Here is a 13,673-nt window from a genome sequence, read left to right as displayed (position 1 = left end):
TATATATCATTTATGTATTAGAAAATTAATAATAATTAATAAAATAAATAAGTAAAATAGACATTTATAACATGTCTGTTTCAGCTGCTTCAACCATAATTTACTATATTACCTCTAATTATAAATCATTTAAGTATTAAAAAGTTAATAAATTTGATAAAAAAAGTAAAATAGACATAAAATGATTAATTAACTTTACATCTTATATGAGACCCATTTAAATTATTTTTAAAAGTATTTTTTATAGTAATTTTGCTATATCACTTCTAATTGATTATTATAAATCATCTAAGACATGTCTATTTTGTTACTTCAATCGTAATATTTGCTTAACTCTTGAAATTATAAAAGTATCACTTAAAATAGAATAAAAAAATTATAAATTAAAATAATTAAAAACTTTAATTATTTAAAATTATTTAATAATAATAATTTATTTCACTGCTTAATAATTTTAAAAATTGAAGCTTAGCATATTTGGTGCGTGCAGTATATTTGGTCCGTGCTGAGCACGCACCAATCACCACTAGTTATATATATAGATATACATTATAAATATAGATATAGATTATAGATTATAAATGAATAACAATGAAAATTTATGACAAGTATTTAAGATCAGGAGTAATTTATATAACTACATTATTTTTATTATTATTATTATATAGAAAATAAAGCGGCTTCTTCCGTCGGCAAGCTCCCCAGTAAGATTTTTATATACAGAAGAACCCCCAGTTCAGAGGATTTTCTAGGTTTCTCCTACACAGCTAGTTGGGAGTTGGTATAATGTCTCAGAACGGGAAATTAATGCCGAATTTGGATCAAAATAGCACAAAGCTCCTTAACTTGACAGTTCTTCAGCGTATCGATCCATTTGTTGAAGAAATTTTGATCACTGCTGCTCATGTTACTTTATATGAATTCAATATCGATAATAGTCAATGGGTATTCACTTTTCTCTTCTAAAAAAATTGCATCTTTATTTGTTATGTTTGATTGTGTAGGATAATTAAGTGTGAGATTTAGCGAACCTTTTAGTTTTTTGATAACCGCCTCGACTAATTTCATGGGGTATCTGCTCACCAGTAGTAGATATGGGTAACTCTGTCCACCAAGGTTAGGACAGAATGGAGAAATCGCCTAGTGTTTTTGTCATGATTTAGTAAACCTTTTAGTTTTTTGATAGCCATGGTGTCCGAGGTCAGCTTTTGTTCACCTCGACTAGTTCCACAGGATACCTGCAACACAGGTATCATGTAACTCTATCCACCAAGGCTAGGATAGATGGGAAGAAATTACCTAGTGTTTTTGTCTCCGCTGGATAAGTGTGAGATTTAGCAAGCCTTTTAGTTTTTATGGTAACTGCTTGCCACTTCCCGTCAGTAATAGATATCAAGTAACTCTGTCTACCAAGGCTAGGACATAAGGGAAGAAATCACCCAGTGTTTTTGTTGCCTTTGTTGCCTGTGGGATTTGAGCCGGAGAGCTCATGATTCTCAACCACTTCATTGACCACTAGGCCACATCCTTGGCTATTATCTTTTCATTTGTTGAAGAAATATTGATTTCTTCTGCTCATGTTACTTTATACGAATTCAATGTTGATAATAGCCAATGGGTATTCACTTTTCTCTTTAAAAAAATTGCATCTTTATTTTGTGAGATTTAACAAAACTATTTAATTTTTTTGATAATGGCCTCGGCTAATTTGCCTCTCTACTTCTTCGGAGGTAGCGGTATGTACCGCGTACATTTTATCCTCCCTAGATCTCACTTTGTGGGAATACACTGGGTTTGTAGTTGTTGTTGTTGGCCTCAACTAATTCGACAGGATACCTGCTACTTCCTGCCCTCAATACTAGGTAACCCTGTCCACCGAACTAAGACAAAAGGGAAAAAGTTGCAGCTTTATTTGTTTTGTTTTTGTAGGGTGTGGGAAAAAAGATAAAATTATTGTATTTGTATTCCCTTTTCAAACTGCTTGGATATGCTTTATTTTAAGATCAGAAACAATCTTTTTATCTCTACGAGGTATGGTAAGTGGATATGATGTTGTTGTTGGAATACTAGATGACAAATAGTTTGGGATTGAATGTAGTTAATTGGTTGACCTGACAGCCTCTCTGTCCCTATGAGGTACGGGTAAGGTGTGCATGTACTCTACCCTTCTCAAACCCCACTTTTGGGATCGCACTGGGTATGTTGTTGTTGTCATTGTTGGCATACTAGATGACAATTATTTTGGGATTGAATGTAGTTTATTGATGGCTTGTATTTGGGTATATTCTTGCTTGAGTACTTATATTGTTGTTAATCTTTTTTCTGCAGAGTCGAAAGGATGTGGAAGGATCCTTGTTTGTTGTCAAGAGGTAAGCATTTCGGTTTTGCGACTTGATTATGTTTCTTGTTTTAGGCATTTTCTCTGACCCTTTTTGAGGGTTTGATTAAAGTGGTGATATTTGAGGTGTGTTTCTATTTTCTTTTTGTGTGGAAAAGTTTTAGATATATAATATGGTCAAAACTTGAATGTCATATTATTCAAGTGTGAATTTTGAAGAAGCTGCATTTTAGAGAAGTACGCAGTGTATTCCCATATGCAGGGTCTGGGGAGAGTGGGGAGAGTAGAGTATGTAGACCTTACTCCTACCTCAAGGAGGTAGAAATGTTGTTCTTGGTAGACCCTCAGCTTGAATAACAAACATAAGAGAAGCTAAAAGAAAAATACAGAAGTAAAGCGACTTAGAGAACACTAGGGATAACATAACATAGCATTCAAAAGGGATCAATAACAATAACCAACTAATGTGATAACTGAAGCACAGTAAATTAAAAGGACTGACAGAAGTCGTAAAGCAAACTACGAGAAAAATGCTACCACTACTGGTATATTTTAGAGAAGTAATTTTCCTTAATAGCCAACTTGTTTACTAGTAATGGAATTAAGCTGAGCAACAGTAGAGCAAAATTGTTATACAGGATTCCTATAGCCGGTCCATCTAGATTTAGATTGGGATTTAAGTTGATTGGTTGATTGTAAGTTTCTAGATTTAATGCATTATTCTTCTTCCTCAGTCGAGTTACATGGTATAGTTCTATGAGATATTTATTATTTCTTTGGCTGGTGTTACAGGAGTGCTCAACCTCGGTTTCAGTTCATTGTTATGAACCGCAGAAATACAGGTTAGTTATTTGTTTTGTGTTCAAAAGTTTCTGCTTGGATTGCATCTTTCCAGAACTTTTGCAAGGTTCTTTGATGCTTTAGGTTCTTCATCATACTTATCTAGTATGTTTTTCATTCTACGTTGGACTAGGGAAATAGACACTCTCAGCGTTGTTTTGTGTCTGTTTCCTTTTCCTTGTGAAAAGAAGAGCATAAAGTAGTAGCTCATGCATGACTTACCATTTGACTTGGACAACATTGATCCATAGTATGAGAATTTATGAAGTACGTAATCTTGTAGATGAATCTCAAGGGGGTATAAGTTACTTTGGATAATCCTTAAGTAGTAAAACTGATTCAATTCGTATCAAGAGTTAGTAATGAAGTAGTTTGATTTGCAGGAAAATACTGGAATTACAATTGATGACATTATATCTGTTTAGAGTCAATTGGGACTTCGTTAAGAACAGAGCACAATGGTAGCAGAGAATCTACATTGGTGATAGCAATTAGTTAGGATTAAGACTTAATTGATGTTGTTACACTCAAATTTAGGAATGGTGTTTAATAGGAGTCTTTTTTGGTTAGGAGCTTGTATATTCATGTGGGTGTAAGTGTAAGATTTGAAAACTTTTTAGTTTTAGGAAGCTCCTACTATTGGGATGTAATAGATTTGAATAGAGCAGAATGGAGACAAAGGATTTATGTAGTTGACCCAACTAATATAGGATTGAACTGCAATTAATTGATTTACTGAATTGGTTTAGGCGAATCTGAATATTTTACAGAAGTGAGGGATGTAATCTTTAATTTATAGTTGTGGCAAACATTTGGGGATCTCAGAGAATATAATGTGGATCAATTTTTCTGGGACAAATAAAATAATACTTTGATTTTCTTAAGAATTTTTGTAATGGAGACACGTATCTTGTCCCGTTTCTCATGTTTAGAACGGGATAGAAAATTGGCTCATTATCAAGTCTTGAATTGTTTGAGTGCTTTCTCTTCTCAGTTGATAGTTAACTGTAAATGTGAAGAGTATTTGATCAACTCCTTTTTTCAAGTTAGTCAGGTTTCTGCAATGATTTAAATGGATGCTTTCAGGAAGGGAAAAATGAGTAAAAGAAAGTTTGTTTCTCTTGGGAAGAATTAAATGTTAAAAGTCATTCAGCTCAATTTTTTATTTTGCAAGAAGATTTTATGATCGAACAAGAAAATGGAGGAATGGCCTAACGTAAAAGAATAATTAGCTTACAAACAGTACACACCAAGTTCTCATCTCACTCCTTGAGCTGTTGAGGAAATAAAATTCTGATGTAAAGATAACTTTTTCCTGTACATCGATAAAGGCTCTTCCCTAAAGCATATCTCTTAAGCATATTAACCATCTCTCTGGGCAAGAATGAATCTATATTTTGAGATGGTGAATAAAGTGTTAGAAGTTTGCATGTAGTTAAGTTACTAGATTCCTCTTAACTACTAATGTGAAGTACATATATTTGTCATATGAACTAAAAAGACTCAATTATTATTAGTAGTATTTTTAGATTGTCATGTGCCAGGATTGCTCGAGAGACATGAGAGGTTTATTGATTCCCAGAGCCCCTCCTTTCTCTTTGCTACTTATGGCTTTGGCGTTCATGTCCAGTGAATGTAGTTGTCAAGACAAAAAATCTATCTACAGTGCATGTGGTAGGTACATTGGACGTTTTGAGGTTATGAAGTAGGACATTCAGAAATTGTAGGCTGTGAATGCCTTGTGTTTATCCAGGCTTTGATGTCAATCAAGTGTAGTTACTTCAATGGTGATTTTCGCTTTTATGCACGTTTGTTTGCTCAGAGTTGCCCAATAAAACTAACAACATGGGACTAGGATTTCTTGGGTACCATGAAATTGGGAAAATTTTATTTTATGAAAGATGTCGATGAACTTAACTGGCATCGGATGGATATGCATTCGGTGATGCCACAAAGTGTGAGAGAACTACTGGAACTGGAAGACCATCCCCTCTATGCACCGTCTGAACCATTTGGTTGGAAAGAAGTAAGAGTTTTTTTTTTTTTTTTAAACTGGTAACATTGAAATAAAGCATGATTCTTTTGTAAAATAGGTTCCCTTTTTGCTGTACGAGATACATGGCAGAGCCTATCTCAGTTTTTGGATTTTCTGGATGTTTTGGGGAGTAACTGTAACAGCTATGCTGCAACTTTGTCTTTTTGTAGTATCTCCGTGGTACTTCAATAATGAAATTACCTTACCTTATCAGAAAAACTTCAGTGGCATTAAAATCTTGTTTTTGCCTCCATAAATTTAGTGTTTTGAGGCTTGAATAAAGCTATTGACATGAATTCCATCTTGCTCATAAGATGGTACAAAAAGTTGAAATTTTGCTTTCTATGAGCACGTATGGTCAGTTTCAAAAAGTATGAGCATGTATTTTTAGTGCTTTTGTGTTAAAGATATGACTGATATGACTTTATTCGGACAAGCAGATAATTTGGTGGAGGATCTCTTGGGAGATTTTGAGTTTGAGCTCCAGATCCCATATTTGTTATACCGAAATTCTTCCCAAGACGTAAATGGGATATGGTTCTATAATTCACGTGAATGTGAAGAAGTTGCAAATCTCTTTAACAGGTGACCTGTTGAATCACTTTTTCCCTCCATAAATCATTCTTTTCCCATCTCCCACATCCCCCTTCTTCTCCCCCCTGGTTTCTGTGTGTGGGTATGTTTAGTTCTATCCACTATCGATTGAGTTAATTCTATGAGAAACAATAATTAGATTTCCATAATGTGGAGCTTTCCTCAGTCCATAACATCAAATTGTTATAGTGAATAGCTCAATGATTAACAGAGTGGTTTATTTGGCTTAGTTATTGTTTTAATTAGGTGAATGATCAGATGAAGTTTTAACTTGAAGTTGCAGCTTTGTTTTCATTGCATTCTCCTTGATCAGTAAAGAGATAAGCTGTTTACTTAGGCTTGAGGATGTTCTCTGTTTTTTTTCCAAAACCCCTGAACTGTTTCAGTCTGGCTCGGGATGATCTTCTTTTACTTTCCAGAAGACTTCCAACTTCTCTCTTTCCATTCATCTCATCTTTTCAAATAAGTTTCTCATAGAGCTATTGAGAAGTTGAGTATATGTCTTCTATGACTTGAAACTTTAAGGCAGAGACATCTATCAGAAAAGGGAAAACAGGAGAGCGGGGGTGGGGGGTGCGTCGACGCAAAACAGCTTTCACCTTAATGAGAAGGGAGCAGATTAGACACGTGCACTGATTGCCATGCCGATCATCTCTTGCCTTTTCTTGTTAACATTATCTTATTATACCTGATAATCTGTTTTCGTATTTGCTTGCAATCAGGATACTGAGTGCTTATTCTAAGGTGCCTGCCAAGTTCAAATTACCATCCAACAAGAGGTATTTCAGTTCATATTTTAAAGATCAGAATGTATATATTGATCAAAATGATAGATTCGCTCCGAATGTTGAAGCATTTTATTTTTGAACTGCTTGAAATTAATGATTGATCTATTCCTTGATTTGCATCTCAGATATAGTAGTTCACTATGTTGCTCGGACTCGGCTGTTTTGATGCCGAACCCGTCTCGACACGAGACTGAGGCGGGGACGAGTGCTTCCACCGTCTCCGATTTGGTCAACCGATTTCGGAGACGTTGACCGAAATAAAGAAGAAATTTAACTGGAAACATAGAATAATTAATCGGCAACTTACCTGAAAAAGTCCCGACCAACGACCACCGGAATAGAGACGGCGTTGTCGATGTGCCGTCGCAGGAAATCATCGTCGACATCTCCGGAAATCATCATCGACGTTGCCGAAATCATCATCAACGTCGCCGAAAATCATCATCAACATCGCAGGAAATCATTGGCGCAGACGTCGTACCACCTCAGGGTACCGGAAATCATCGTCGTACTCATCATCTGCGCAGTCGTGTTTACACAGTGACGGGTTATTTTTTTCCAATTCAAAGTGTGTTTTGAAACTTTTGTCTTTTCTTTTTACTATTTTTAATTAATAATTAGTTCCTTTACTATTAATAATTAATTAATAATAATCTGTTGCCAGCACTGTCTGTCAGTGAGTGTATTTTACTTTGACAGTATTAAATTTAACTTCTTAATTATATTTATTTTTTATTTTTAGTAAATAAACGTGAGTTATAATTTTGGAAAAAGTTTTTAATACAAATACTATTCCTAATTGAAAAGTAAAATTAGAAGACAAAAATAATTAAAAATAGCAAATTAACTAAAATTTTTAGAATATCTTTATAACTCTATATTTATAATATTTAATTTTTTTTAGCTGAATCCCCGCACTCGTATCCACACTCGGATTCGCGCCCCTGAATCTTAAAATTTATATTTTGATGAATCCGACTTTCGAATTCGCATCCGTCTCGGATACCCGCACCCGAGTCCGAGCAACTTAGGTAGTTCAGCTTGGCACTTAAAAAATTTTGGTGTTCCCTCTGTTTGCTAGAATCTTGAACTGCTATATGATTGAGAGAAAGCTTAATGCATTTAAATCGAAGCCATCCCAAAGAACCTGGTCAATGAGATACTGTTTTAATTTCCAAGGGTCGGACGGTTGAGTTATTCCCCCAGACCCCACTATGTGGGAATACATTGGGTTTGTTGTTGTTGTTGAGCAGTTGAGTTACAAATACTGTTAAAAAATTATTGTAGATGCTCACAGATATGGTAAAATCTAAGTTCGCAGAATGATTTTGATAGTAGAACTGTGAAATAAGAAAGTTATCAGTGTCACCTGGTGAGCAGGATAATGTTGGTATTTGCAGTGAAAGTATGCTTTGATGCTTTCCATAACCAATTTGCTCATAATAACTAGCTATGTGCATGGCAACATTACTTGTGAGAAGTGAAAGCTTTTAGTTGCAAGCAAGCAACAAGATCTTTGGAGAGGTGAATAGTTTGGTGGGTTGGTTTACCCTATAACTGTTTTCTCAAAATAATCTGTGGCTGAAGGCAAATTGCAATCGGTTGGATTCTGAGAGGAACTTTGGTTTTATGTAATTTTGATACAGTGAATTTGAAGAGCTGGAAGCAGTTCCAAGTATGTCCGTAATGGATGGTCCCCTGGAGCCATCATCTACAACATCAAATACTGCAGATGTCCCAGATGATCGTTCCTTTGTTAATTTCTTCAGTGTATGCCCTTTCTCCCTTCTACTTGCTCTTTTTTTCCACACGTTTATTTTACAGAAAATAATGTCTTTTACAGATGTCAGTTCCTTGGAAGATCTAAATACTTTTTATCATTCCCTTTGCTTTGAGATCATATTCTTGTGATAGGAAGTTCTGCAAAATTATTACCGACACCTTTGTATGAGATGTATACAATATAAATATTAGCCATAATGTTATTTTTAAGAATTCTCATGTGACATTTCAATACATTAAGAAATCCATTTGTCCAGGGAGACTAACTGAGATTCCCTGTTACTTCTCCTAGAGAAGTAATACCGACTCATTGAATGGATTATTCCGCCCTTCTACATTGGGATCATGTAGTATATAATAACTTAAGTGTAGATACTTCTAGACTAGTACCATGTCAGAGATGAAAATTTTGCTTATATGATGTTCTTGTTGCATACATTGTTAACTTGACTGAATTTTTAGCATTTCATTTTGCAGAATGCTATGAGAATTGGGAGTGGTCCAAATGCTGGAATGCAGGGACAGCCATATGACTCATCTGCAGTAGTCCTACCTCCTCCTCGTCCTCCTGCTGTACCTCCCTCTTCAGCACCTGCACTGTCTCCATCTTCTCCTCTTTCTACATCTTCCACTTTGATGCCTGTTCTTGATGCTCCTGAACCTGATACCAATTCTAGAAGGTCTTCAAATCTTGTGAAGCCATCATCATTCTTTGGTCCTCCTCCTTCCTCTTCTCCACTGATACCTCCTGTTTCTTCAGCTGTGCCTACTGCTCCTCCACTTCAGTCCCCTGGGAATCTTCAACGCCATTATGGAGCTCCTTTACTTCAACCATTTCCTCCTCCCAATCTGCCTCCATCTCTCACTCCTTATACTGCTCCTGGCCCAAACAACGGGCATGTTATTAACAGAGACAAAGTGCGGGAGGCACTTTTGATGCTTGTTCAAGTAAGTATTCCTGTATTATGTAGTTGCTTTGCTATGTTAACTTTTTGGTGGGTCTAAAGTTTTAGAAATTGGCATTCGACTACATTTGCTCTAATAATGGAAATACATTCCAAGCAAAGGGGTCTGTTGAGGGCCTGTATATAGAAAAAGAAAAAAAGGTCCAGCAGCTTCTGCCACTATGCTGGAGCTGTTGAAGAAGTCCCAAATTATGGGATTGGTGTTGTCTTTATATGGTTTGGGCAATTCTCAGCTCTTGAGCTGACTTTTGAGGTTGAGAGGTTGAGTTAGGCCCAAGACCCATCCTAATTCTTGTTCATGATGTTGGGCCCCCATATTGAAATTTCTCATGCTCAAGATTGGGTTGTTGAAGAAGTCCCTCTCATCCTTCAATTATAGGATGGGTGATCTCTTTATATGGCTTGGGCTCCTCACCTCTTGAGCTAGCTTTTGGGGTTAAGTTAGGCACAAGATCCAATTTTATTTTTTAACAGGAGCAAATCCACATTATGGACGTTACTAAGAGTACTCAAGTAGGAAGAAAAACAACAAAGGAAGAGAGAGAGAGAGAGAGTTTCTCAAGGACTGAATGTTTTATCTAAAGGGCATCTCTCTCTCAAGCTCAAAATAATTGAACCGTTCTTCCTTCAAATCCTTGAATGACGTCTAAAAGTTCCTGAACCTCTATATCTCTTCCGCATCCATTTTGGCACCCGCCAATCTCCATCTATTTCCAACTCCCCCCGGCTCCCCTTAATTTGTTCCAATCTGTCAGCATTTCTCTCTTTTCCATCGTGACCTTTCCAGACCTTCACTTTGCCTTACGAGAGTTCCCTCTTGAATTTCTCTTCCTTGTGTTTTTACCTATGTTGCTCGAACTCTTCAAAAATGTCGACAGGTGTCAGATCCTCCAAAAATAGTGTACTTTTGAAGGATTGACACGGGTTCGGCAACATTTTGGAGTCTTTTGACTGCCTGGGCAACTGTTCAGTGGTCTGTATTCGCAAAATACCTGCCTCATATTAGGGTTGCTGACACAGCATCATCACTGCCACCCTGAGTTATCTCAGTTGAAGTAGACTGAAATTTGTCCTTTGCCTTCCAGTGCTGCTGCAATTCTCTACTTCTCCATTCTCATGTCGAATAGAGGGTTGTCCAGCTCACTGTATAACTTTGAATTTTGGACAGAAAGAGGCAGACTCTTCATCAGCAAATTCCTCCCCTACACTCAGCTGCCACTCTTCTCTGTTCTCAGATTACTTGCCCACGCCTTTATTTTCTCATATCATGAAAATTGGAAATTATGATGTTTTGAGCAGTGTTCGGCTGTCAGCAGCTGTTTGATCTGCATGAACTGTGATGCGTTCAACATTATTCTATCAGAAAAAAATCTTCAAGAGTTATTTCAGTTATCTTATAATAGAAGGGTCCTTTTGGAATGGAAAATCCTATTTTCTGCATCAACATGGCTTAGTTCTGGGACATCCCGCAGGGGACGTATGGAAAAAAAATGGAATGGCGTCTGCAAAAGGCAGCCTGGTGTGTGAAGCTTCCCGCATTCAAACAAAGATTGGGGAAGGGAGCATTAAAACAGAGATTGGGGAAGGGCCGCACCCTAAGCGGATGTCACAAGTATCAGTAGTAGATTTCAAGGCTCAAATCCGTGATCTATAGATCACACCTAGACAACTTTATTGTTGCTCCAAGGCTTCCATTCTGGATAGTGTGTATAGCACACTCAAAAGCTCAAGACAGGCAGTCACTGGCGAAGAAAACACTTTTATGTGGAAACCTTCACTAGCTTTGTTGATGGAAATATGCTGCTTCATTTTGTAGGCTTAGTCTTGGAACTATCCCCTTTTGAGCTGTCTTATCTAATGAAGTAGTATGATACAACAACATGCCCAGTGCGACACACGTGGGGTATGGGAAGTAAAGTGCTTGTAGACCTTATCCCTACCTTGTGAGGTAGGGAAGCGGTTTTCGATAGACCCTCAACTCAAGAAAAACATTTCAAAATAGATTTGAAAAATGCAAGTTGAAACAAACCTGGATGAAAATACGAAGGAATGAGATATTGACACAAGCATATTAAGATAATCGAAAGCAAAAGAACAACAATAGCGATAAAATAGAAGAATAAGATCATAAAAGAAAAATAATGATAGTTACCGGAAAGGAGAAGAGCAAATAAGTTACTCCAAGCTAGAACCATGCTTTGCCACAAGAAAGAGAAAAATCACTCTTAACTAGCTGTTAAACTTCTACTGTAATCCTCGACTTTCATGCTTTTCCTATCTAGGGTCGTTGTCCTTGATGAACTTAACGTGTATTACGTCCTATCTAATCACACCCTCCTCTGCATTTTTCTTTAATCTACCTCTACCTTTCTTATTCTCCTTAAGGCTTATGACGACCAATCTCTGCACTTCATCAATGGGGCATTTTGTGCTCCTTTTCACATGCCTGGACCATATCAGTCTCCCTCCCTTGATCTTGTCCACAAGAGAGGACACTCTCACCTTGCTCTGTATATCTTGTCCTATCTTGTCTTGATCTTATCTCTCCTAGTATGACTGCACATTCATCTAAGCATCCACATTTTTGCTACTTTCATCTTGTGAACGTGGGCAAGTACTTTGCCTCATACAACATAGTTGGTCTAATAACAACCACTCTGTAGAACCACCTTGGTGATGCATTCTTAACCCATAGGACACTAGGTGCGAGCCCCATGTCATCTAAGTTGCTCCAATACAGTGTCTGACATCATCGTCTATCTCCTCAATTTCTTGGATTATTGACCCAAGATACTTGAAACTTCCTCTCTTGGGGATGACTTGGCGGTCAAAGAGACAATAAAACCCCAAATGTGAGGCTAATGATGGCGAAATATATAACTTTTTATCACATCAACTATGAACTCAACTATTGTTGCCTATTAACTTGAGGTCACTGAAGAAACTCATTATTTAAATCCTGAATGTGCCTATGTTGTCAAGGTCATATTGGGTGGTGATTACAATAATGGCCTCGGAGGTGGGTAGTCAAGCCCCATGGGCAAAACTTAAGTTTAACAAGTTTTGACTTTTAATTTTAATGATTTGCCTATGGATCAACATCATCATACCCAATATAACCCCATAAGTGGGTTATGGGGTAGATAGTGTACGTAGACCTTACCTTTACCTCGGGGAGGTATAGAGGGGATCAAAAGTTCAAGATCAACCCCTTTCAAAGTCATTGGGTGTAAGTTCTTGATATCATGTATTTCTTTTGTAGTGTACTGCAAACTAGTTATGAAGTCTGCAAATAGTTAGGAATTAGATATTTGAGTGGATTAGTAATCTAGTTCACAATTCATTAATTTCTTGTTTTGTTGGTGTAGCTAGTCGATTAGCTAGGCTGTTTTTGGATACTCATGTCTTCAGATTTTTCCTTAATCTATTTAGTGCCTATTTTTCTCTATTAGGACCCATGATTTGATATAAATTTTGTACTGACCTCTTATGCATCTGATTTTTGTCTTGCATAACAGGATGACCAATTTATTGACATTGTATACCGTGCTATTCTGAATGCTCATCACACATGATAAATAGAGGAACGTTTGCGCTTCACTTGGTGAAATCTCATTATGCAGCGCTACTGGCAGAAAGATGGCATCAAGTTCATCTCCTTTAGGTTATTACTGTTTATATTGTCTTTGAGACCCACCTTGTATAGTATTATGCTCCATAGTTTTACTAGTTTAGATTTGATGTTTTACCTTGTATACAGTGTTTATGGGTTTTGCCAGTCTGGAACTCCAATGCTTCATTTAGCCAAGTTCCATCCATGTGTTTTTTGGTCATTAAACAATAAACAATCATGTGAAAGATGTGTGCATTTTCAGCTTTGGTCTCTGCAAGGGTTAGTATTGTGTAAGCTGAATTGCAAGAAAGACTTGGGTGGGGTTAGTTGATTCTAAATTTTTTATATCGAAGCTACATTAGTGACACATCATACATCAATGAAAAAGTTCCAATTTGATATCAGTTTCGGATTGGTAGAATTAATTCGATCACTGCCTACATGCCAAAACATATGCTTTTCGATATTCCACCCAAGTTTTTTTCTTAGTTTTCCAGAGTACATATCTACCTCTTTTCGGAAATGGCCCAGATCAGTTCTCGACACTGACGTCGTTGCCTCAGCAAAATCAATGTATAATACGCCATACAGATGCCTCAGGTGAATCTTTTTCCTGGATTTGTCGATTGCAAAGCATCCCTCCAATATGTTGTCATTTCATTTGGCTAGCGTGCTACGTTCGCCTCCCAACTTCAAGTTGCTATTATGTTCCTCGTAA

At 36.9% G+C, this 13,673-nt stretch overlaps 1 protein-coding gene across 1 annotated transcript; it reads left to right on the top strand.

Annotated features, from left to right (window-relative positions):
* The first annotated feature begins 638 nt into the window (after window positions 1–638).
* LOC107852700 (mRNA-decapping enzyme-like protein) lies at window positions 639–13,359 on the top strand. Its single transcript, XM_016697738.2, has 8 exons — window positions 639–945; window positions 2,329–2,369; window positions 3,131–3,180; window positions 5,654–5,798; window positions 6,530–6,586; window positions 8,242–8,365; window positions 8,855–9,325; window positions 12,861–13,359. The coding sequence occupies exons 1-8, from the start codon at window positions 787–789 to the stop codon at window positions 12,915–12,917; spliced, it is 1,104 nt and encodes a 367-aa protein (XP_016553224.1). The 5' UTR covers window positions 639–786; the 3' UTR covers window positions 12,918–13,359.
* The last annotated feature ends 314 nt before the right edge of the window (window positions 13,360–13,673 follow it).

The sequence above is a fragment of the Capsicum annuum genome, chromosome 1 (assembly GCF_002878395.1).
Source record: "Capsicum annuum cultivar UCD-10X-F1 chromosome 1, UCD10Xv1.1, whole genome shotgun sequence".
Classification (NCBI taxonomy): Eukaryota; Viridiplantae; Streptophyta; class Magnoliopsida; order Solanales; family Solanaceae; genus Capsicum; species Capsicum annuum.
The sequence above is the reverse complement of the archived record's forward strand: the minus strand, read 5'-3'. Positions and strand labels throughout refer to the sequence as shown.